This window comes from Pseudorasbora parva, chromosome 2, assembly GCF_024679245.1.
Source record: "Pseudorasbora parva isolate DD20220531a chromosome 2, ASM2467924v1, whole genome shotgun sequence".
NCBI lineage: Eukaryota > Metazoa > Chordata > Actinopteri > Cypriniformes > Gobionidae > Pseudorasbora > Pseudorasbora parva.
Genome location: NC_090173.1, coordinates 32,610,141 through 32,636,921, shown reverse-complemented (window position 1 = coordinate 32,636,921; position 26,781 = coordinate 32,610,141). Strand labels below are relative to the sequence as shown.

General features: G+C 38.6%; 1 protein-coding gene across 3 annotated transcripts in view; it reads right to left on the bottom strand.

The window, feature by feature from the left end:
• The window catches only part of ap2a1 (adaptor related protein complex 2 subunit alpha 1), a 99,582-nt gene that overhangs the window by 6,853 nt on the left and 65,948 nt on the right, over positions 1 to 26,781 (bottom strand). For 2 of the 3 annotated variants that reach the window (XM_067416441.1, XM_067416440.1), the window contains exons 2-13: positions 12,355 to 12,566; positions 6,951 to 7,144; positions 5,591 to 5,720; positions 5,345 to 5,446; positions 3,837 to 4,096; positions 3,560 to 3,728; positions 3,285 to 3,422; positions 3,029 to 3,211; positions 2,815 to 2,912; positions 2,382 to 2,613; positions 2,114 to 2,299; positions 720 to 853 (exon numbers count right to left, since the gene is read on the bottom strand). In XM_067416441.1, the coding sequence (XP_067272542.1) occupies positions 720 to 853; positions 2,114 to 2,299; positions 2,382 to 2,613; positions 2,815 to 2,912; positions 3,029 to 3,211; positions 3,285 to 3,422; positions 3,560 to 3,728; positions 3,837 to 4,096; positions 5,345 to 5,446; positions 5,591 to 5,720; positions 6,951 to 7,144; positions 12,355 to 12,566 (2,038 nt within the window). Of the gene's footprint in view, positions 1 to 285; positions 349 to 719; positions 854 to 2,113; positions 2,300 to 2,381; positions 2,614 to 2,814; positions 2,913 to 3,028; positions 3,212 to 3,284; positions 3,423 to 3,559; positions 3,729 to 3,836; positions 4,097 to 5,344; positions 5,447 to 5,590; positions 5,721 to 6,950; positions 7,145 to 12,354; positions 12,567 to 26,781 lie in introns of all 3 variants that reach the window. The other variant, XM_067416432.1, reaches the window with a different exon arrangement.

The following is a 26,781-nucleotide window of genomic DNA, read 5'->3' as shown; positions in this document are numbered from 1 at the left end:
AGCCGGTAAAAAGAGAAGTGTAGAGTGAAGCCAAAGTAGGAAGCAAGAAAAGGAGAGAAAGATAAAAGGCAGAGGTTAGTACCGGCATTACATCTGTGGCAAATAAAATGTTAGCAATTCATATTACTACCACACAGCACAAATAGAAAACACTCCACAGACAGAAACAGAAAATAACATTTACACAACATCTATAAATAACCAAACATTTTAAAAAAGTTTATGTGACTGTCAACAAGTTTTGCTGTAACATATTGACACTGTAGTCAACCACTGGCCCCTTACTCCGAGTCACCAGGACCCTCCACCAATAGGGAGTCAGAGCTTTCAGTAGGGGGTTCCAGATCTCTGCCATCGTCCGATGAAAAGCAAGGACGTGAGACGCACACACGTTCACACATACACACAAACATGTGCGCACACACACCAAAACGAGGGAGATGGAAAGGGGAGGGAAAGAGAGAAGCAAGAAAAGAGAAAGACAGTCACATACGCAGCAAGATAAAGGACACAAGATTACACAACACACAAAGAGGAAGACAAGAAGAACAAGCGATAGAAAGTGAAACGACAGAAGAGCAGAAAGCCAGACAGACGCATATGCAAGCTCGGAACATCTGGACGTGTTAAAATATTAGTGTACTTCACTTCAGTTAATTAAAGCAATAAATGCACAGTGGACTGAAAACAGGATGCTAATGAACCTGATTCTTATTTACCTCAGGAAGCCATCATCATTGACCCCGGCCTCTGAGAAAACATCAACCAATAAACTGCCTGGGCTGGGAGCAGCGGCAGTAACGGGGGGAACAGTGCGGAGCCCCAGCAGATCGGCAGATGGGGACGGAGTGGACTGAAAGAAAAAGAGCGTTCATTACATTGGATTGTGGAATCAGGATGTGTGCAGTGGGTGGGTGTTTTCTCAAGAATTGTTCTGTATTTGCTGACTCACTTCCCTGTACAATGTAAACATGTGCAATGGCTGAAGTATGCCGCATATTAATCTCAGCCTCACAGACTGCCCATCTAATGTATATTGCCCACAAAAGTGCCAAGAGCTGTCTATAATTGGCAGTCCAATTGGATGCAAAAGTGTGACTGGAAACTAAATCATGTTTATAAGGAACTGGGTTGATAAAATGAGCACTTTACCTTTTAAGTGGACAGTAATTTTTTAACATGCCAAACTATTATTGTGAGATTAGCTATTACAGATAAACCTGTAAAAACAAAACAAAATGTGATGGATCACTTTTAATATCAGTCAGAACATTCCTGTCATATGTGGTGGTTCATGGGCAGAATAAGCTGCAAAATGAACTGAATTTTTTTGGGGGGAAATGCGTTATAGACTTTTGTCAGGATTCATTGATGGGGGGTGGCTAAAGAGGCTGAGCCATGAGTGTGTGCAGCTAGAGCATTGAGAGCATCTGAAAGCTGTGCAATCCTTAAAAGTGAAAAAGAAAACGTTATCCTAAATAAACCATGGCTATCAGTCAGGCTCAACCATACATACATGATCCAGAATCAGATCCAGAGGCTAAAATTAAACAGGAGCAGCAGCAACAGCAGGAAGTCGCTATGTGGTATGTACTGTATGCTTACCGGCTTGTCAACATTTGTGTGTTTACTCATGGTTTATGAGGACATGATTTGGTTTCTGGACTATTGTATGCGACTAAACCTTAGCAGCAGCAAGCGGAAAGGTTCTGCACTTCAGACTAGTGTATACATAAAACAACAATGGAATAGAGCAACAAAAAGAAGAGCGCTTTGTGGGAATCCACACAAAATAAACACCCACCTAATTGTGATCCTAATCTTGTGGCCTGTGTATTCACAACGAGTAAAAATAGTGATGCAGATTAAGTCTAGGCGATTTCCTAGGCAGATGGAATGATTGACATGGGACTATATTATGGGGAAGCACAGGCGAAGCACTGCTACTCAGGTGCAGAGATATCCTGCAACACATTGCGATCACTCAACAGCCGGAGGACGTGAGGATGAGAGCCGTGATATCTCTGCGTGCGTGTATATATATATGTATGTATGTATATATATATATAAATAATCTCAAGCAACATCATCCATTCATGTTTGTTTTCCTCACAGCATTAGATGCAGCAATGGCAGAGCTGTCTCCGCCTCTCTCTCCCCCTCCATTGAGTTCTCCCTCTCTTTTTCCCTCCTCTAGCTCATTCACAGACACAGCTCCTGGTCCTTTCTTCTTTTTCAGCTTGGCCAGGATGGACGACTCTCTCTCTGGGAATGGAGGCATCTCCTCAAGCACTGTGGCCTACAGGTACACACAGTGACATTATGCAAATAAATGGTAATAAACAAATAAAAAAAATATGCGCAAAAGGGTGTGATCTCACCAGGACGTCTGTGCTGGCAATGGAGGACAGTTTGAGATACTCCACAGCTCTCTGCTGCAGCTCAACATCACTGTTCCTGATCTGGCTGTCAGAGCGCAGCACTTCCTGAATAGTGCTCTTTGTCTCCGGGAACAGATTAATGAACTTAATATAGGCAGAAAGCAGCAGGGCGCGCGTGGGAACTGAACACAGGTGAAACTTAGAGTGGAGTAGATTAAACTGAACCAGAGGACTAGTGAGATGGAAGGGCAGAGGTGAGATGAGTGGGAGCAATTTGATCCATTTCAGATTATAGGAAAGACAAAAGAGAATGGAAAATGAAAGAGAGAGATGAAAAAGAACAAGAGGACATCATCAGTACAGCAATAAAAGACATCTATAACGGCAAAGTGCAAGGTTACAAAACATTGATATGAGTGGTTAAAGAACTCACCTGGAACGAGGATCACCAGCAATAAGGTTACCAAACTCTCCCAGAATGTAGCCTCCAACCTTCACCATATTCTCATGACAGGCTGGAGCCTGCAAAGCCTGAGGAAATTAAAAGAAAAAAACGAGAGCAGAAAAAATTAAGGGTTGCATGAAGTATCGCAATAATTGTGGAAACCAATTTTCTGGACAAGAAGTGAACATCTGGAGTCATTTACCTCAAAGACTGTCTTGGCTGCATATCCCTGCACATCGTCACGGTTGATGACAATCTGGATGACGCGGTACCACACTTCCTCACTGACGTAATCCCCAGCAATGCGGATTAGGTTCAGTATGGTGTCCACATACCAGGAGTAGTCGACTGCATATTTCTCTGCCAGGATGGCCACCTTCAGTACCTATAGACACAAGCCACAAATCTTAACAATGACCTATGACTGAAGTGATCAAGCGAGATAGACGCACACACACCATTTCCTCTCTGATGGAGTAGTCGGCTGTCTCCAGGTAACTCAGCATCTCGGCGACAATCTGCTTGGCATTGCTGCGATCACACATGGCATAGAGGAGGTCAGCAGCTCTCTGACGCACACTGACATCCCTCTCAGTCTGCCAGCAAGATAAATAGAATTAAATGCTTATAATCAGTGTTCATGAATGATATAAGAAGGAATCTGCCATTTAACTGAGCATTTTTAGAGTTTAGTGTTGCCTGTTACTTAAGAATGCAGAATCTAGCCACTTACCTTTAGGGCATTGATGACTGTCTCTATATGCGTTTTAACTGCCTCATGGGAAAACTCCGAACTGGCAAGGGTGCACATGCTTTCCAGGGCCAGGTAGCGCAGATTGGTCTCTCTATGCTGTAAGAACTGTCCCAGCTGGTTACATGCCCGAACAAGAAGATTCGGCTCGCTGTGGAGAAACAAGGGCCATGAAATAAAGTTATCACAAGAGTAAAATGCTAAATACAGATAAAAAACAATCAAAACATCATAGCAGATCGTTTTTAACAATGCGCACCTGTCATAGTGGATGATGAGAGAGATGGCTTCGAACAGGATGGCATTCTTGGCATTGGAATGCTGAACCTTCTTGGATTTGGGTGGCTCTTGGGCTTTGTTGAGGATGGTCTCCAGACACTCCACTAGTCGTCCCTTCACAGCACCATCTTCAGGCGGTGGGTAGCACTGCAGCAGTCGCAGCAACTTGCAGGACAGCCACGGAGCAGGAACAAAATAGTAGGTGTAGTCCTGCAGGTCAGTGGAGGCTGAGGACACAATCTGAGAAAGGAAAAAGACAATAAACCACAAGATGAAAATGTGGGGTTGCAAAGAATTGTAACTTTTTAGAAAATTGTTTTTCCACATGAATTTTCAGTGGTAACACATTGCAAATAAAACTAGTCAGTGGAACTGCAATTTGCTGCGCAACCATGAAAAGCTGGCAGAATCAACCAAAAACTCGACTTTTGCAGTGCAGAAAATTTTATTAAAAACATTTTTTAAATGTTGCAAGATGAAAGAAAATGTAACTGATATAAATTATTTTGTAAACTCCCTTTTAAATCAGTATTTGCATGTAATATTTTAACCTTACATTTTGGGGAGTTCTGTTTATTTATTTTTTTCTTCCGATGGTTTAACAAAAATGGCTGTTTAATTGTGTATATAATAAATCTTAGTCAGGGTAACATCCAAGCGGCAACCTCCCGCGATCTCCCTTGAAGCCAATACGGAAGTAAAGGCTCCAGAAGGGAGCAGAATCTCATTGAGCCCCAAGTTAAAATGCCTAACTTTACAGCAGAAAAAAAACATGTTTACAGCATTGTACAAATTGTGGTTTTGGCCTATGTGGCTAATTTTGCCCTTCATGACAACTGTGAGGGGGATGACTTTTTTTATTATAACTCATTCATTTACATTATATAAAGCCTTAAAGTTCTGCATAATTAAGGGAGTGGTCACTTTGAGTGACAGGTGGCTAGCCATTTATCCGCCGTCTATAGTCATTGCGTCATCTCAGCTCCGCCCACATCCCACCTTTTTGCCCATTTTCTGTTATCCGGGAGTGACACGCGATGACGCTCTCGCAAGATGGCAAGGCCCAGCTCGCCCCGACTTTAAGCTTCCGAACGGCTTGTCGGAATCCTATGGGTGACGTCACGGACACTACGTCCATATTTTTTTAGTCTATGGTAACACCATATTTAATTTTTGACAGGGATAAAAACAAGTCAGGGAGGATTAGAATTACAGCATGTTCAATGAATTGTACTGTTTTTAACAACATACTGATTGTTCAGCAGACCAAACAGCTTTCTAAAAGACTCTCAGTAGACAAAATCTCCATAAAGCAATAATCACGCTACATCTATAACCTTATTGACCTTGTAATTCATGATAAAGTAATGCTAACCTAACAGCTTTATACTTTTTTTACATTTAAGATTTACACACACACTACAACAGTCAGAAAATTTTTTAAATGTTATTGAAAGAAGTCTCATGCACGCACACACAAACACTCACCCTGCTGAGACGTGACACTGCAAGTGACACACAGGTCTTGAACTCATCAGGGTTCTTCTGGCTGAGACAGGTGATCAGGGAGATTGCAGCAGTGACCACACCCTGAAAGAGAACACCAGAAAACCAAGAACCCCTTAAAAACACATTAACAAAGAAACATGCTAATCTATTAGTGTGTACATTTTCATTTTAAACGGGCATGCGTAGGACCATCATGAGATTGTTTCCCCTGTGTGTCAAACTTACCATGTGCTGGTCATTGAGCAGATGCACCACTCTAGAGGTCCATTCTCCCATGAGCACCAGGTCTGGTGAGGTTTTATACAGGCGAAGCAAACACAGAGCGGCTGACTGCTTCACACTGTCCATTGTGTCTCTGTCATTAGAATAGGAACTACTTTAGCCATCTAAATTCTTCTACTCAAATTAAAATACTACACTTTATGTGAATGGGGTCAAAATTAACACAGATAAATCACAATACTTTCCCCAGTTGACTATATAATGAAAAATGCTTAATCTACACAGATTTCCAGAACCGAAATATGAACACCTGATGAAGCTAGGTTTACATTTTTAATTTGTTTCATTTTGTTGTCATTAAAGTTGAATGTTTTGAAGAGGGAATTTTGGATCTCTTTTTAAATAAAAATAATAAAATTCTGAAAAATTACTTTCACTATAAAATGTATTTATAAAGTGTAAATCAAGTAAATGTTTTAAGAGCAAATTCCACTGTAAAAAAAACCTTTATAATAGAGATAGGAATATGTTGGTGTATGTAAGTGCTACTGAAGTGGAGAAACATTTTAAGAAAATGCCCTTTAAAAAACTGCCTGTAATTGAAATCTACATATGTAAATATATAGTGTGTAAGAAAATAAACACAAAGCTGCTGTCCGCAACTTTTTTTGTGTTCAAGATTTACAAAAATTATTTAATGATAATGTACAACATGAATCCATTTTCCAAACCGTGTTTTTGTCTTACCCTGAATCATTATGGTACCCTTATAATAAGTATTTATATTGGGACTATTTTAGGCCAGACTGGTAGGTACCGCTGCAGAGGAGCACAGTCCCTGCGTGATCCGCCATAGATATAAACAGAGAGAAGTAACTCTGGCTGCAATGTTCTTCCACAAGATGCATGCAGTTCTGTTTATTAACCGCTAGAGTGCAAAAAGTTACAGACTGTAGCTTTAAATATATATTTTGGATGTTTTATTACTAGTCTGATAGAAGATAAGTTATGGAAGTGAAAATAACCATTAGCTGAAAAAAAACATTGGTTTTGGCTGTAGTGTTTTGCCTTAAATAATTTAACAAATTATAACCTCTAATACTAAAGCAAGAAAGTGACCACACACACACTTCCTGTTTTATTAATATTTTCCCCTTATGCAATTCAGTTCCTTCTTTGTGATGTCCTTCAACTTAAATCCCTCAAAATGAATCCCTTATATTTGCACTTACATTAAAGCTGTACAATTCTTGATCAATTGAGAAACACTCTGTTTGGGTGATTGAATTGAGATCGCAGTCCTTTAACAATTATTCATGCAGCTCTATCTCCCGCTCAAGCCCTCCAGGCCCAAGTTGCTCACCCTGCCACAAGGATGCGTGGAATCTCTCCAGCGAAGGCCTCAGCCATCTCTCTGCTGCCCACGTTGGCGATGCAGTGCAGAGCCAAGCACATGAAGGTGGGGTTTCGGCTGGACAGGTCGTTCTTGATGGCATTGTTAATCAGTCTGATCAGTTCACTGTTACTGTTCACCAGCACAGAGATGAACAGATACCCCTGGAGAACAAACAAGGAACAAGAAAGGAACAAAAAGAAGCTGATGATTATGCTGCATACACTGACTGAGGGCAAATGAGTGTATGGTAAAGCTGAAATGAAGACAGCGTCACTGAAGAACTGTCATCTTCAAACAAAATCAGAGCAGCATCCCTGCAAGCTCTGTGGATAAGCACCAAACCACGAGAGAGAGATTTTCCCCCTCGCCGGACTAATGTTTCTCCCTTACTGCTGCAAGGGCTGAAGCTCACTTAAATTGCCTCTTCTCCTCTTTTGCTGCATCATGATGCTGAATGTGCTTTTAAAATCTGAAGGAATGTGTCTAGCAAGATGATGAGTATCAACCGATTTAAATTCTACTACAGACAGCTTGCAAAATTCAATAATTTGCTTATTCTGTGTATCTGGACTCCATTATAACAATTCACTGAACTGATATATATTTATATATTTAATATTTTTTTTTATTGATTAATTTTACCAAAACATCTTGGCTGAATTTAATATATAAATCAGCAGAGCAGTGCAAATTTCCAGCTAATGGATGCTTTGAAACTGTTAGCTAGAGGCTGTGATTCCTTGTTTAGTTTGAGACACTAAATCTTACCATTCAGTAGGCCCCTTGGTGACCTAAATCAGGTTTGGAAACCATTTTAAAGCTGCACATTGTAACTTTATTATGTTCATGAATCTATTTTCCATACTGTGTAATCACTACGGTACACTTATAATAATTGTTTATATTCTGACTATATAGCAGTATAATATATAGTAGCCCATTACCTTCATGACTCGTCATAGACATAAACTAAGAGAAGTAGCTCTGGCTACAATGTTCTTCTGCAAGACACAAGCAGTTTTGTTTATTAACCGCTAGAGCGGCAAAAGTTACACAGAGGAGCTTAAATGTTCTTATTTCAAGAATCAACGGAAACTAAAACTCTGTAGTGAACCTGTTTGACTTTTATACAAAGATATTGGTATATCCTATAATCATTTGAGTCAAGAAACCTTGCTGATTTTTTCGGCTTAGCTCATGGGAAATGCGCATTCAATATAAATGACCCTTATGGTAGGAGCAAGTCAAAACAAGATGACATCGCCACATTCCTCAGCATTGTCGTATAATGCCTTGCAGTGAAAATGACCTTAACAAGAGGCTAACAAGATACAGGACCTCAACTTGTTTCTAGTTCATAGAAGTGTATAAAAGTGCAACAGGAAGAAAAAGATACAGCGTCTTCTGCAACCCCTCTACAATTCATTAGCACTATGTTAATGCCATTTATTTTGCCATGCACAAGAACAAATGCTACGACCTTTTGGTCTTTGGTGAACACGTTTTGTTTAGTTTGCATTGTAAATGTTATTTCAATGCCTTTCCTTTTCAAGGAAAAAGATAAGCTGACTTTGAATGGCCCACAGTTGTTCTTTTTTGTACTGAAACATGCTTAGGTTCTGCCCTGCTTCTTTCAGTGTTACCCTGCAGAGAGCTGTGTGGTTGAAGGGAGTATGGCTGCTAGAGTGGGTGTTTGATCAGCAGGAGATAATTAGACCTCATGGTAGGTCTACATGGCATGGAGTGCCACTAAGCTTCTCTGACAAGTTAAAAACAAGTTAAATGTTGCCCACACTTACCTACGTCCACGTTCATCAGACACATCCAAATGTTCAAATCAAGAAAAGACAATTTCCAAAGCGCTATCTAGAGTCATCTTGTCAATTTTCAGATACATTCTCTACACTGTCATTCAAAAGTTTGAAAGAGGTAGAATTTGTAACGTTTTTTCTGAAAGAGATTATGCTCACCAAGGCTGCATTCATTTAACCCAAAAATTATGAAATATTACAATTTAAAATAACTGATTTCTATATTAATACATTTTAAAAATAAAATGTATTGCTGTGATGTCAAAGCTGAATTTTCAGCATCATTACTCGAGTTTTCAGTGTCACATGACCCTTCAGAAATCAGTCCAATATTCTGTTTTCTTAATATTCTGTTGTGAAAACAGTTGTGCTGGTTACAATTTTTGTAGACACTGTGATTATGATATTGACACTGAAATTATTTGATAACTAGAAATTAACGGACATATTTTGCATTATTATTAAAGGGTTAGTTTACCCAAAAATGAAAATTATTTAATTAATTTCTCACCCTTTTTGGGGGACTTGGGTGATAAAGTCATTATTTTGATTTTTTTTTGCACACAAAAATTGTTCTCGTTGCTTCGTAAAATCATTGTGCAGCCACTGTAGTGAGATGAGCTTTTCAACAACGTTTTTAGTGCCTTTTATGGGTCTTGAGAGAGGAAATGTACCGAATGCCAATGGAGGCCTATCTGAAGCCTCTCTCAGCCATCAGCTTTCAACAAAAATATATTCAATTTGTGTTCCGAAGACGAACGAAGGTCTTACGGTGTCCAACGACATTAGGGTGAGTAATTAATGAAATAATTTTCATTTTTGGGTAAACTAACCCTTTAATGTCTTGTCCTTATTAACACCAATGTAATGATCAATGTAATGTATCCTTGCTGAATTAAAGTATTTTTTTTTCTTTTTATTAAAAACTTTTGAACAGTAGTGTATATTGGTAGTAATACTAGACAGGCTGCACACTGGATCTGTTTTCTGAAAGTGTAGTCAATATCCTGCATATCAGTTCACATGTCTCTTTATATGCAGATATAGAGTGTGTCATTAAAAGAGAACAGAAAAACACTTTGCCTTCGCTAGGATTCATTCATGACATTTTGTTGAACTTGCACAGTTTCTGAGTGTCAGATAACATACAACTATTATACATTTATATGCAATGTTTGGAACCACATATGTTGGCTAAATTACCAGTTGATGGATGCATTGTGAATGAATTAAGACCAGGATAAATAAATGTATTCAGACATTACTGCATTTTGTGTATCCTACATGTAGCAAAATCTGGATGAATAATCAAAAGTTGGGTGATGTTGACTAATATGAATATTAAACAGCAAAAAGGCTTCTATTAAATATGAAGCCTGTATATTCGGCATGTCTATGTGTGAAGTGTGACAAAACTACACCCCTCTAATGACAATACCACCAAAGATAAAATATCCTGTACAGTTTTCATATTTTGCATAATTTACTCTTATACCTTTGGCCACTTCCCTGACCAAACACTGCAATAAATCTACCTGTGAGCAGCAGTAAAGTGTGCAAAAACTTACCAAACATACACACTCAAAAAATCAACAATAGTGCAATTGCAAAAAAAATAAATAAATAAAAAAGATAAAAAGCAAACAAAAACATTTCACACCACCGTTATACAACCCATTCAAGAGTTTACTATATACTATACACTAGGGGTGTAACAGTTCTTGGTTCAAAAAAATAAATAAAAATAAAAATTCTAACCCATGGTTCACCTCAAATCTGATGATGAATCTATAATATAGTTTCTTGATAAGGTCTAAAACAGACAGTGTTAGGCTAATGTATTTTTCTCTTGATGGATACACATTCTGGCTTCACAATTCATTACAACAACAGCGATGACCAAAAAGCGACAAAACAGTCATTACACCATTATCACCGGGAGTTAACGCTCACGCGGGTGAGACGAACAGCACACAATGTTATTTGTGTTTAAACTAAACTCATTTAAGCCATGACAATTTAAGAGCAAGAAAACTACCACACGCTGAGAGGAGATTCCTGTGTTCGACACACACACACACAACGTGTCACAGATAGCGCGTAAACACTTGATTTGACAAATTCACACACAAAATTGTCAACATGCCTGTCTTGGCGAGTATACTAGCAAACATAGGTTATGTGTTAAGTAAATGTAAACAGTCAAGAAATAAATGAGTTCAAGTGTAACAGTATGTACTGGATCTGTGTATTATGTCTTCAAGGGAAATAAACGTTTTCATGCTGTTTGTGTTTAAAGGGATTGTTTACCCAAAAACGAAAATGAGATGTTTATCTGCTTACCCCCAGTGCATCCAACATGTAGCGCCCCTTTCACACTGCACGTCGGACCCGCAATATTCCCGGAACATTGCCGGGTCGCCTTCTGTGTGAAAGCAACCACGTCCCGGAACTGATTACCGAATTCGACCCGGGTCGGGGACCTAGTAATATTGCGGGATTCGACCCGGGACGAGTGCTGTGTGAACAAAAGCCGAAACTAATGCCGCAACGTGCGACTCCTAGAGCTTGTTTTTTCAATAATACAACCCTGCAGTGCCAGAAGAGCTAGTCGGTGTTTTAAACGCAGAGAGTGTTCGTATACAAAAGAAACTAAAATTAAACAAGCAGAAATGTGTGCAAACTGGACACAAGTCGAGACCACGGAGCTCCTTACTATCCGTGCTGAAGCTGAGATCACTCGCCATTATAAGTCACATCAGGATGTCACGTGTCAACTCGACCCGGGACAGTTAAGCGTTGTGTGTGAAAGCACACATATTACGGCATTTCGCTGGCAGTGTGAATGGACCAAATCTAGCAGCCCGGGAACAAATGCCGGGTCGCATTATCCGTGTATTTGCCGGAATCGCAGTGTGAAAGGGGCTTAAGTGTCTTTGTTTCTTCAGGAGAACACATGTTGGACAATAGGACTATGTTGTCTCAGCATGTTGTTGTTTTTTTTACTCTCATAGTTGTTACTCATTCACATACATTATGACTGGCACACTGTAAAAGTTAACAATCTTCATTTGTGTTCTATTGAAGAAACAAAGACACCTACATGTTGGATGCACTGGGGTAAGCAGATAAACATCTCATTTTCATTTTTCGGTGAACTATTCCTTTAATGTTAATCAGAATACAAATGGCAAAAAAATCACTCAGTGCTCTTGACTGAATATCTTTTGTAACTTCAATAATAATAAATCTTTATTTAATTTATACAGTGAAGTTAATATGCAATGTTTTTTTATACTTGATTAATTTATTCAATTTCTGTACCTGAAAAACTTAAAAAGCACTGTTTGTTTTATATGTATATTGTTCTATTGTACTGTTGCTTGTATTTTGATTAATAGTTGTTATTTTTAATATTTTTGACAAAAGTCCTAATTTACCTGAACATAGCCGTGACGTAACCGTGTACCCAAAACCATGATAAAAACTGAATCGTGTGCTATCTGAACCATTGCACCCCTTCCATCCACAGTAGAATATATTAATACAGCTCCACTTACAATCTGTTTCTCAGTGTACTTGTTGGAGCTGAGCAGGTTGACAGCCTCCATGTGGCCGAAGTCAATGTCGTGGCCCAGGAGGAAGATGAAGAGCAGCTTGCACACATACTTCTTCTTGCTGTATCCATCCAAAGCCTTGTCTCCTTTAAACTTGGAGCGGATGTTGGCTAACTCCTTATTTATACGTTTGATCTCTGCTTCCTTACTCTTACCTGAAGAGAGAAACAGAAAACAAGAAACCATTTGACAGTGGATTTAATTCAACAGGGATTTCATTTGACAGTGCAGGGCAATTGGTAATCACTAGGTGATCTGAACATAACAGGGGATAACACAAGCAGACAAAATGCCCAGCTGATTCTGATATATTGCCTCAAATTGAGATAATTATTTGCATTTACCACAGTACATCTTAGAAAACTCTTTATAAAAAAAAAATGCATTTCTCCTAGGAGTGTAAGAAAATATCGATACACGTGAATATCGCGATATTATGTTTGGCGATACTGTATCGATTATCAAAAACGCTGTATCGATATTTATATATTTATTTATTTACATCCAAGATTCGTGGCTTTGTGTTCGGATTAAACCACAGACTGTATAACACCCAACCGCTAGATGGCAGTGTTATCTCAGAACGTATAACTGACGCGGAGCCGGAGAAGCGCTTGGTGAAAGTGCGTGGATCACTAGTGTTTACATTAGCAAACCCAGCTCTCAAGACGATAGAATTATTCCGCTCTTGCAGTATACAGAGCTGAAGTGTGGACTCATGTTGGCTTCAGCTAAAAAGAAGCCACTAAGGAAATCGACAAGAATCATTTTGTTTGCAAAATAGGCCAAGTTATAATCTAATACTCGGGAAACACATTGAAACAGAGAGCTCGCTTAACATCGTGACGTCACCCGCGCTGCTGAGAAGCATTTCGATAGAATGTCCTGCACGCTTTCTTCTCAGTAACAAAATAAACACACTCCAAAACTGACAGCGGTGGCAGGAGAACGAAAGATAATTGCGATGTGGATATGGATGCACCAGCTCTGCAGTTCAGTAACGTTACTTGAAAATAGCACTTTATACAATAGACTGCTTTATAGAAAACAGCTTTAGGCCCCGATCACACAGAACGGGTTTTTCAGGTTCGAAAACGCGAGGCGCACTGCACTCCCTTTTTTGGTCGGAGTTTTCTCATTCAAAAATGAGCAGTGCGCTTTAATGTTTCTAGGCAACCCCCGAATCACTTGTACTGTCAGTCAAATCAATGTAACGGTCAACACAACGGAAGGCCTGCCGCTTCATTCATTCGATTGGACAACAGAAAATAAGCGTGATGATGTTGCGCGCTTTTCTGCTCAGAGTTGACTTTTTTTCAACTTCATGCGCTCGCAGCGCTCCTTCAAAAACGCGAGGCGCCCAGGGCGCATAAGCAGCGCGCATAACGCTCTCTGCCAACCGAAATCCATTCAAAAAAGGCGCCTCGCTGCAAAAACGCGTTCTGTGTGATGATCGGGCCTACTGTGTTAAATATAAAACAAACAGTCATTCAGTTATGAAATGGACTGCACTTTCTGTTGTTAAATAGCCACTGCTATACTGTGAACCTTTAAAACATTTACACAAAGAATCCTGCAGTAACTTTACATTTCCCTCAACTTAGATTGCACATTGCATATGATTAGTGATATAAATTATAGGCTGTATTAATTAAAATACTTTGTCTCGTGTTTTAGGCTTATGGTTGTGTTCTTTATTCTTTTAAATTATAAAAAACAAAAACACAAAAAAGAAATATCGCAATATATTGCCTCTCTTACAATATTGCAATATATTGCAATATATCGTATTGTAACCCCTGTATCGTGATACGTATTGTATCACCAGAGTCTTGGCAATACACAGCCCTAATTTCTCCCTGCCCTCATTAGGGGTTCAAGCACGAAGTGCTGAAACCCTATTGTAATTGTACTGATTTTTATTATTATTAGGGGTTCAAGCACGAAGTGCTGAACACCTATTGTATTTGTGCTGATTTTTAGGGGTTCAAGCACGAAGTGCTGAACACCTATTGTATTTGTGCTGATTTTTATTATTATTAGGGGTTCAAGCATGAAATGCTGAAACCCTATTGTAATTGTACCGATTTTTATTATTATTATTATTATTCTGCCGTAAAACTCATCGTGCAGACCAAACCGTAAGGCCTAGAGACTTGAAACTTTGTCAATAGGTAGTCCAAAAATCGAGGAGAGGTTCTCAAATTATGAGCCAGATTGGCCAATAGGTGGCGCTATAGCGCAAAAAACAAAAAAAAGTCACTATTTTGCTTATATCTCAAAAACCCTTTGTCGCACAATCAAGTGTCTTACATCATTGGAATCCTTGGCTCAAGCCGAACAAAAAACATAGGAGGTATTTTATTTCCGGTATGCAAATTTTTCCGCCATTTTGAATTTTGTCAAAAACCTACTTTTGCGAACTAGTCCCTGGTTTTTTGACATATCGGAACCAAACCAGTGCCAAAATGTTCTCTCTAGCCTGAATAGCAATAATTATCAAAAAAAAGTTGAAATTTTGACTCATGGACGAAAAGGGGCGTGGAAATGTACATTTAAGGCGGAGCCTATTTTACTAAAGAAGCTATAACTCAAGAACGAAATGAGATATATTCACCAAACTTGGTACACATGTGTATGGGTTCATTCTGAGGTCAGGATAAAAAAATTGCGAAGATTGACCACTTGGTGGCGCTATAATGTGGAAAAAACATAACAATGGCTATAACCATGCGACCGCTAGTCCGATTGACCTGAAAATTGGTAAGCAGTGTCTTGGCCCAAGGTACCATGTCTGTCTATGAGGATATTGGTGTATCTCAAAAAACATGGCCGCCATCGACCAATGAATTTTGAGCACCTATTAGACAAGGTTAATGGACGATGATCGAACCGAAACTCGGTGGGCATGTTTGACTCATGGTCATAGAGGTCTGTAAGAATTTTGAAAGAAATCGGCCACTAGTTGGCGCTAACGAGTTTTATGGCTCTGTAATCACGTGGTGTTAAACACATCGGCAAAATACGCATATCATATGATAGATCTCCTCATGCTGAACAACTTTGCCTCTAGAACCATTGCTGTCAATCAAATTATTAATTAAATTTTTGTAATTATGTTAAAAACCTACTTTTGCGAACTAGTCACTGTTTTTTTGCCCAATCAGAACCAAACCAGTCTAGGATAATTCTCTGGACTCTTTAGATTAATAATTATCAAAAAAAAGTGGATTTTTTTGCATTTGGATGGCTATAACAGGGCCATTTAGAAAAGAGGCGTGGCAAAATACGCTCAAAAGCCTATAAATCCTAAGGGGAAACTCAAAACTTCACGAAAATTGTTGGGTATATGTGGCATAACATGTTGAAGACACATGCAAAGTTTCATGGAGATCGGAGTATAGGGGGCGCTATAAGTGTTAAAAAGCTTTGAAAACCATGTATTCCCTATGGTGAATTGCCTGTATTGGCTGTAAATGGTATTTTCCATCTCTGTAATCAGGTGGGGTTAAAACAGCCACATAATATGCATATATTATGATAGATCTTCTCATACTGAACAACTTTGCCTCTATAACCAATACTGTCAATCAAATCTTTATTTAAATATTCACAATTATGTTAAAAACCTCGTTTTGCAAACTAGTCCTAGGTTTTTTGCCTGATCGGAACCAAACCACAGCAGTATGATTCTCTGCACTCTCCTGATCAATTCATATTTAGACTTTATAAAGTCACTATTATAATATTTAAAATCACATTTTGTCAGTTCATCACTTCATTTCACCTGATATCTCTAAAATTCATTCAGTGCTTAAAATCCTTTCATGCAAAAGGTGTCAAATGCTTAAAGACCTTAAATGGCTTGAACCCCGCTAAATGCTGCTCGCAGCTTTAATTATTATTATTATTATTATTATTATTATTCTGCCGTAAAACTCATCGTGCAGACCAAACCGTAAATCCTAGAGACTTCAAACTTTGTCAATAGGTAGTCCAAAAATCGAGGAGAGGTTATCAAATTATGAGCCAGATTGGCCAATAGGTGGCGCTACAGCAACCAAAAACGCGAAATGGCTCATAACTCCTAAACCGTTGCTCCTAAGGGTCAAGTGTCTTATATCATTGGAAAGCTGAGACCATGACGAACAAAACGTATATCTCCGATTTCATTTCCGGTATGCAAATTTTTCCGCCATTTTGAATTTTGTCAAAAACCTACTTTTGCGAACTAGTCCCTGGTTTTTTGACATATCAGAACCAAACCAGTGCCAAAATGTTCTCTCTAGTCTGAATATCAATAATTATCAAAAAAAAGTTGAAATTTTGACTCATGAACGAAAAGGGGCGTGGAAATGTACATTTAAGGCGGAGCCTATTTTACTAAAGAGGCTATAACTCCAGCAAGAAATGAGATATCTTCACCAAACTTGGTACACATGTGTATGGGCTCAGTCTTTGGTCACGATAAAAAAATCGCGACGATTGGCCACTTGGTGGCGCTATAACATGGAAAAAACACAAAAAGGGCTATAACCACGCGACCGCTAGTCCGATTGACTGGAAAATTGGTATGCAATGTCTTGGCCCAAGGTACCATGTCTGTCTATGAGAACATTGGCGTATCTCAAAAAACTTGCCCGCCAGTGGCCAATGAAATTTGAGCACCTATTAGACAGGGTTAACGAAGGTCGATCGGAACAAAACTAAGTGGGCATGTTTAACTCATGGTCCTAGAGGTCTGTAAGAATTTTGAAAGAAATCGGCCACTAGCTGGCGCTAACGAGTTTTATGGCTCTGCAATCACGTGGCGTTGCACACATCGGCAAAATATGCATATCATATGATAGATCTCCTCATGTTGAACAACTTTGCCTCCAGAACCATTGCTGTCAATCAAATCATTAAATAAATATTTGCAATTATGTTAAAAACCTACTTTTGCGAACTAGTCCCTGGTTTTTTGCCCAATCAGAACCAAACCAGTCTAGGACAATTCTCTGGACTCTCTAGATCAATAATTATCAAAAAAAAGTTGATTTTTTGCATTTGGATGGCTATAACAGGGCCATTTAGAAAAGAGGTGTGGCAAAATACACTCAAAAGCTTATAAATCCTAAGGGAAAACTCAAAACTTCACAAAAATTGTTGGGTATATGTGGCATACCATGCTGATGAAGCATGCAAAGTTTTACAAAGATCGGATTATAGGTGGCGCTATAACTGTTAAAAAGCTTTGAAAACCATGTATTCCCTATGGTGAATCTCTGTAATCAGGTGGGGTTAAAACAGCCACATAATATGCATATATTATGATAGATCTTCTCATACTGAACAACTTTGCCTCTATAACCAATACTGTCAATCAAATCTTTATTTAAATATTCACAATTATGTTAAAAACCTCGTTTTGCAAACTAGTCCTAGGTTTTTTGCCTGATCGGAACCAAACCACAGCAGTATGATTCTCTGCACTCTCCTGATCAATTCATATTTAGACTTTATAAAGTCATTATTATAATATTTAAAATCACATTTTGTCAGTTTATCACTTCATTTCACCTGATATCTCTCAAATTCATTCAGTGCTTAAAAGCCTTTCATGCAAAAGGTGTCAAATGCTTAAAAACCTTAAATGGCTTGAACCCCGCTAAATGCTGCTCGCAGCTTTAATTATTATTATTATTATTATTATTATTATTATTCTGCCGTAAAACTCATCGTGCAGACCAAACCGTAAATGCTAGAGACTTCAAACTTTGTCAATAGGTAGTCCAAAAATCGAGGAGAGGTTATCAAATTATGAGCCAGATTGGCCAATAGGTGGCGCTACAGCAACCAAAAACGCGAAATGGCTCATAACTCCTAAACCGTTGCTCCTAAGGGTCAAGTGTCTTATATCATTGGAAAGCTGAGACCATGACGAACAAAACGTATATCTCCGATTTCATTTCCGGTATGCAAATTTTCCCGCCATTTTGAATTTTGTCAAAAACCTACTTTTGCGAACTAGTCCCTGGTTTTTTGACATATCAGATTCAAACCAGTGCCAAAATGTTCTCTCTAGTCTGAATATCAATAATTATCAAAAAAAAGTTGAAATTTTGACTCATGAACGAAAAGGGGCGTGGAAATGTACATTTAAGGCGGAGCCTATTTTACTAAAGAGGCTATAACTCCAGCAAGAAATGAGATATCTTCACCAAACTTGGTACACATGTGTATGGGCTCAGTCTTTGGTCACGATAAAAAAATCGCGACGATTGGCCACTTGGTGGCGCTATAACATGGAAAAAACACAAAAAGGGCTATAACCACGCGACCGCTAGTCCGATTGACTTGAAAATTGGTAAGCAGTGTCTTGGCCCAAGGTACCATGTCTGTCTATGAGAACATTGGCGTATCTCAAAAAACATGGCCGCCATCGGCCAATGAAATTTGAGCACCTATTAGACAGGGTTAACGGAGGTCGATAGGAACGAAACTCAGTAGGCATGTTTGACTCATGGTCCTAGAGGTCTGTAAGAATTTTGAAAGAAATCGGCCACTAGTTGGCGCTAACGAGTTTTATGGCTCTGCAATCACGTGGTGTTGCACACATCGGCAAAATATGCATATCATATGATAGATCTCCTCATGTTGAACAACTTTGCCTCTAGAACTATTTCTGTCAATCAAATCGTTAAATAAATATTTGCAATAATGTTAAAAACCTACTTTTGCGAACTAGTCCCTGGTTTTTTGCCCAATCAGAACCAAACCAGTCTAGGACAATTCTCTGGACTCTCTAGATCAATAATTATCAAAAAAAAGTTGATTTCTTGCATTTGGATGGCTATAACAGGGCCATTTTGAAAAGAGGTGTGGCAAAATACACTCAAAAGCCTATAAATCCTAAGGGGAAACTCAAAACTTCACGAAAATTGTTGGGTATATGTGGCATAACATGTTGAAGACACATGCAAAGTTTTATGGAGATCAGAGTATAGGGGGCGCTATAAGTGTTAAAAAGCTTTGAAAACCATGTATTCCCTATGGTGAATTGCCTGTAAATTGTATTTTCCATCTCTGTAATCAGGTGGGGTTAAAACAGCCACATAATATGCATATATTATGATAGATCTTCTCATACTGAACAACTTTGCCTCTATAACCAATACTGTCAATCAAATCTTTATTTAAATATTCACAATTATGTTAAAAACCTCGTTTTGCAAACTAGTCCTAGGTTTTTTGCCTGATCGGAACCAAACCACAGCAGTATGATTCTCTGCACTCTCCTGATCAATTCATATTTAGACTTTATAAAGTCACTATTATAATATTTCAAATCACATTTTGTCAGTTTTTCACTTCATTTCACCTGATATCTCTCAAATTCATTCAGTGCTTAAAAGCCTTTCATGCAGAAGTTGTCAAATGCTTAAAGACCTTAAATGGCTTGAACCCCGCTAAATGCTGCTCGCAGCTTTAATTATTATTATTATTCTCCGCTAAAACGCATCGTGCAGCCCAAACCGTAAAGCGTGGAACTTTGAAACTTTGTCAGATGGTAGTCCTCAATTTGGGGAGAACCTCAGAAAGTATGACCCCGATTGGCCAATAGGTGGCGCTACAGCAACCAAATGCGCAAAAAGGGTCATAACTCCTAAACCCTTTGGTCCACAATCAAGTGTCTTATATCATTGGAAAGCTGAGTCCTTGGCGAACAAAACGTATATCTCCGATTTCATTTCCGTCATGAAAATTTTTCCGCCATTTTGAATTTTGTCGAAAAACTACTTTTGCGAACTAGTCCCTGGATTTTTGACCGATCGAAACCAAACCAGTGGCAAAATGTTCTCTGTAGTCTGAATATCAATATTCATTGAGAAAAAGTTGAAATTTCGATTCACGGTTGCTAAGGGGTGGAAAAAGAATGTTGTGGGCGGAGCCTATTTTACTAAAAAGGCTATAACTCAAGAAGGAAATGAGATATCTTCACCAAACTTGGTAGACATGTGTATGGGCTCATTCTTTGGTCTCGATAAAAAAATCGGGACGATTGACCACTTGGTGGCGCTATAATGTTAAAAAAACATGAAAAGGGCTATAACCACGTGACCACTAGTCCGATTGACTTGAAAATTGGTAGGCAGTGTCTTGGTCCAAGGCCCCATGTATGTCTATGAGGACATTGGTGTTTCTAAAAAAACATGGCCGCCATCGGCCAATGAAGTTTGAGCACCTATTAGATGGGGTTAACAGAGGTCGATCGGAACGAAACTCGGTGGGCATGTTTGACTCATGGTCCTAGAGGTCTGTAAGAATTTTGAAAGAAATCGGCCACTAGTTGGCGCTAACTCAAAAGGGAAGCTCAAAAATTCACGAAAATTGTTGGGCATATGTGGCATAACATGCTGATGAAGCATGCAAAGTTTTAAAGAGATTGGACTATAGGTGGCGCTATAACTGTTAAAACGCTATAAGAACCATGCATTTCCTATGTTAAATTGCCTATATTGACTGTAAATGGACTTTTCCATCTATTATTTTAGTGTTCAAAATCTTGCTAAATAAAACTTAATGTCTTTAATGCCTATGTACTTTAAAGGCCTTAAAGGCTTGTTATTATTAGGGGTTCAAGCACGAAGTGCTGAAACCCTATTGTAATTGTACTGATTTTTATTATTAGGGGTTCAAGCACGAAGTGCTGAAACCCTATTGTAATTGTACTGATTTTTATTATTATTATTATTAGGGGTTCAAGCACGAAGTGCTGAAACCCTATTGTAATTGTACTGATTTTTATTAGGGGTTCAAGCACGAAGTGCTGAACACCTATTGTATTTGTACTGATTTTTATTATTATTATTAGGGGTTCAAGCACGAAGTGCTGAAACACTATTGTAATTGTTAGGGTTTTTATTAGGGGTTCAAGCACGAAGTGCTGAACACCTATTGTATTTGTGCTGATTTTTAGGGGTTCAAGCACGAAGTGCTGAAACCCTATTGTAATTGTACTGATTTTTATTATTAGGGGTTCAAGCACGAAGTGCTGAACACCTATTGTATTTGTGCTGATTTTTATTATTATTAGGGGTTCAAGCACGAAGTGCTGAAACACTATTGTAATTGTTAGGGTTTTTATTATTATTATTATTCTCCCCTAAAACGCATCGTGCAGACCAAACCGTAAGGGCTAGAGACTTGACACTTTGCCACATGGTAGCCCAAAAATCGAGGAGAGCTTATCAAATTATGACCCCGATTGGCCAATAGGGGGCGCTACAGCAATCAAAAGCGCGAAATGGCTCATAACTCCTAAACGGTTTAGTCCACACTCAAGTGCCTTATATCATTGGAAAGCTGAGACCATGGCGAACAAAACGTATATCTCCGATTTTATTTCCGTCTGGAAAAATTTTCCGCCATTTTGAATTTTGTCGAAAAACTACTTTTGCGAACTAGTCCCTGGTTTTTTGACCAATCGGAACCAAACCAGTGCCAAAATGTTTTCTGTAGTCTGAAAATCAATATTCATTGAAAAAAAGTTGAAATTTCGATTCACGGAAGATAAGGGGATTCAAAATGGACGCTCAGGGCGGAGCCTATTTTACTAAAAAGACTATAACTCAATAATGAAATGAGATATCTTCACCAAACTTGGTACACATGTGTATGGGGTCAATTTGAGGTCACGATAAAAAAATCGCGACGATTGGCCACTTGGTGGCGCAATAATGTGAAAAAAACCTGCATATAGCTATAACCATGCGACTGCTACTCCGATTTACCTGAAAATTGGTATGCAGTGTCTTCGCCCAAGGTAGCATGTATGTCTCTGAGGATATTGGCGTATCTCAAAAAACATGGCCGCCATCGGCCAATGAAGTTTGAGCACCTATTAGACAAGGTTATCGGAGGCCGATCGGAACGAAACTCGGTGGGCATGTTTGACTCATGGTCCTAGAGGTCTGTAAGAATTTTGAAAGAAATCGGCCACTAGTTGGCGCTAACGAGTTTTATGGCTCTGTAATCACGTGGTGTTGCACACATCGGCAAAATATGCATATCATTTGATAGATCTCCTCATGCTGAACAACTTTGCCTCTAGAACCAGTGCTGTCAATCAAATCGTTAATTAAATATTTGCAATTATGTTAAAAACCTACTTTTGCAAACTAGTCCCTGGTTTTTTGCCCGACCGGAACAAAACCAGTCTAGTACAATTCTATAGACTCTCTAGATAAATATTCATTGAAAAAAAGTTGAACTTTTGCATTTGAAAGGCTATAACAGGGCCAATTAGAAAAGAGGCGTAGCAAAATATACTCAAAAGCCTATAAATCCTAAGGGAATACTCAAAACTTCACGAAAATTGTTGGGTATGTGTGGCATACCATGCTAATGAAGCATGCAACGTTTTACAAAGATCGGAGTATAGGTGGCGCTATAAGTGTTAAAAAGCTTTAAAAACCATGCATTTCCTATGGTAAATTGCCCATATTGGCTGTAAATGGACTTTTCCATCTATTATTTTAGTGTTTAAAAGCTTGCTAAATAAAACTTAATGTCTTTAATGCCTATGTGCTTAAAAGGCCTTAAAGGCTTGAACCCCGCTAAATGCTGCTTGCAGCTTTAATTATTATTATTATTATTATTATTATTATTATTATTATTATTCTGCCGTAAAACTCATCGTGCAGACCAAACCGTAAGGGCTAGAGACTTGAAACTTTGTCAATAGGTAGTCCAAAAATCGAGGAAAGGTTATCAAATTATGAGCCAGATTGGCCAATAGGTGGCGCTATAGCAATCAATTGCGCAAAAGGGCTCATAACTCCTAAACCGTTTGGTCCACACTCAAGTGTCTTATATCATTGGAAAGCTGAGACCTTGGCGAACAAAACGTATATCTCCGATTTCATTTCCGTCATGAAAATTTTTCCGCCATTTTGAATTTTGTCAAAAACCTACTTTTGCAAACTAGTCCCTGGTTTTTTGACATATCGGAACCAAACCAGTGCCAAAATGTTCTGTCTAGTCTGAATATCAATAATTATCAAAAAAAAGTTGAAATTTTGAATCATGAACGAAAAGGGGCGTGGAAATGTACATTCAAGGCGGAGCCTATTTTACTAAAGAGGCTATAACTCCAGCAAGAAATGAGATATATTCACCAAACTTAGTAGACATGTTTAAGGGCTCAGTCTTTGGTCACGATAAAAAAATCGCGACGATTGGCCACTTGGTGGCGCTATAACATGGAAAAAACACAAAAATGGCTATAACCACGCGACTGCTAGTCCGATTGACTTGAAAATTGGTAAGCAGTGTCTTGGCCCAAGGTACCATGTCTCTCTATGAGAACATTGGCGTATCTTAAAAAACATGGCCGCCATCGGCCAATGAAATTTGAGCACCTATTAGACAGGGTTAACGGAGGTCGATCGGAACAAAACTCAGTGGGCATGTTTAACTCATGGTCCTAGAGGTCTGTAAGAATTTTGAAAGAAATCGGCCACTAGTTGGCGCTAACGAGTTTTATGGCTCTGCAATCACGTGGTGTTGCACACATCGGCAAAATATGCATATCATATGATAGATCTCCTCATGCTAAACAACTTTGCCTCTAGAACCATTTTTGGCAATTAAATCGTTAGTTAAATATTTGCAATAATGTTAAAAACCTACTTTTGCGAACTAGTCCCTGGTTTTTTGCCCAATCAGAACCAAACCAGTCTAGGACAATTCTCTGGACTCTCTAGATCAATAATTATCAAAAAAAAGTTGATTTTTTGCATTTAGATGGCTATAACAGAGCCATTTAGAAAAGAGGTGTGGCAAAATACACTCAAAAGCCTATAAATCCTAAGGGGAAACTCAAAACTTCACGAAAATTGTTGGGTATATGTGGCATAACATGTTGAAGACACATGCAAAGTTTTATGGAGATCGGAGTATAGGGGGCGCTATAAGTGTTAAAAAGCTTTGAAAACCATGTATTCCCTCTGGTGAATTGCTTGTAAATTGTATTTTCCATCTCTGTAATCGCATATATTATGATAGATCTTCTCATACTGAACAACTTTGCCTCTATAACCAATACTGTCAATCAAATCTTTATTTAAATATTCACAATTATGTTAAAAACCTCGTTTTGCAAACTAGTCCTAGGTTTTTTGCCTGATCGGAACCAAACCACAGCAGTATGATTCTCTGCACTCTCCTGATCAATTCATATTTAGACTTTATAAAGTCATTATTATAATATTTAAAATCACATTTTGTCAGTTTATCACTTCATTTCACCTGATATCTCTCAAATTCATTCAGTGCTTAAAAGCCTTTCATGCAAAAGGTGTCAAATGCTTAAAGACCTTAAATGGCTTGAACCCCGCTAAATGCTGCTCGTTATTATTATTATTCTGCCGTAAAACTCATCGTGCAGACCAAACCGTAAATGCTAGAGACTTCAAACTTTGTCAATAGGTAGTCCAAAAATCGAGGAGAGGTTATCAAATTATGAGCCAGATTGGCCAATAGGTGGCGCTACAGCAACCAAAAACGCGAAATGGCTCATAACTCCTAAACCGTTGCTCCTAAGGGTCAAGTGTCTTATATCATTGGAAAGCTGAGACCATGACGAACAAAACGTATATCTCCGATTTCATTTCCGGTATGCAAATTTTTCCGCCATTTTGAATTTTGTCAAAAACCTACTTTTGCGAACTAGTCCCTGGTTTTTTGACATATCAGAACCAAACCAGTGCCAAAATGTTCTGTCTGGTCTGAATATCAATAATTATCAAAAATATGTTGAAATTTGTACTCATGAACGAAAAGGGGCGTGGAAATGTACATTTAAGGCGGAGCCTATTTTACTAAAGAGGCTATAACTCAAGAAGGAAATGAGATATCTTCACCAAACTTGGTACACATGTGTATGGACTCATTCTGAGGTCAGGATAAAAAAAACATGAAGATTGACCACTTGGTGGCGCTATAATGTGGAAAAAACATGATAATAGCTATAACCACGCGACCGCTAGTCCGATTGACCTGAAAATTGGTATGCCGTGTCTTGGCCCAAGCTACCATGTATGTGTATGAGGACATTGGTGTATCTCAAAAAACATGGCCGTCATAGACCAATGAATTTTGAGCACCTATTAGACAAGGTTAATGGAGGTTGATCAGAACGAAACTCAGTTGGCATGTTTGACTCATGGTCCTAGAGGTTTGTAAGAATTTTGAAAGAAATCGGCCACTAGTTGGCGCTAACGAGTTTTATGGCTCTGAAATCACGTGGTGTTGCACATATCCATGAAATATGCATATCATATGATAGATCTCCTCATGATGAACAACTTTGCCTCTAGAACCATTGCTGTCAATCAAATCATTAATTAAATTTTCGTAATTATGTTAAAAACCTACTTTTGCGAACTAGTCCCTGGTTTTTTACCCAATTGGAACCAAACCAGTCTAGGACAATTCTATAGACACTCGAGGTCAATAATTATCAAAAAAAAGTTGAACTTTTGCATTTGGATGGCTATAACAGGGCCATTTAGAAAAGAGGCGTGGCAAAATACACTCAAAAGCCTATAAATCCTAAGGGAAAACTCAAAACTTCACGGAAATTATTGGGTATATGTGGCATAACATGTTGAAGACACATGCAAAGTTTTATGGAGATCGGAGTATAGGGGGTGCTATAAGTGTTAAAAAGCTTTGAAAAACATGTATTCCCTATGGTGAATTGCCTGTATTGGCTGTAAATGGTATTTTCCATCTCGTTAATCAGGTGGGGTTAAAACAGCCACATAATATGCATATATTATGATAGATCTTCTCATACTGAACAACTTTGCCTCTATAACCAATACTGTCAATCAAATCTTTATTTAAATATTCACAATTATGTTAAAAACCTCGTTTTGCAAACTAGTCCTTGGTTTTTCTTGCCTGATCGGAACCAAACCACAGCAGTATGATTCTCTGGACTCTCCTGATCAATAGTTATCAAAAACATGTTGACCTTTACACTTTGGGTAGCTATAACAGGATCATTTAGAGAATAGGTGTGGTAAAACATGCTCAAAAGCCTATTAATCCTGAACGAAAACTCAAAACTTCACAAAAATAGGTGGTGTGTGTGTGTGTGTGTGTGTGTGTGTGTGTGTGTGTGTGTGTGTGTGTGTGTGTGTGTGTGTCTGTCTGTCTGTTTGTCATTCGAGCAAACAGCACTTCCAACATGCTACACATGCTAGCAGTGATTAGCTAAGTGTTAAATCAGGCAAAGAACATAGTAAGAACTCTATAAACATTATAGTAACCATCTGTGACAGCTAACAACTGCCTAGCAACACCATAACAACCATC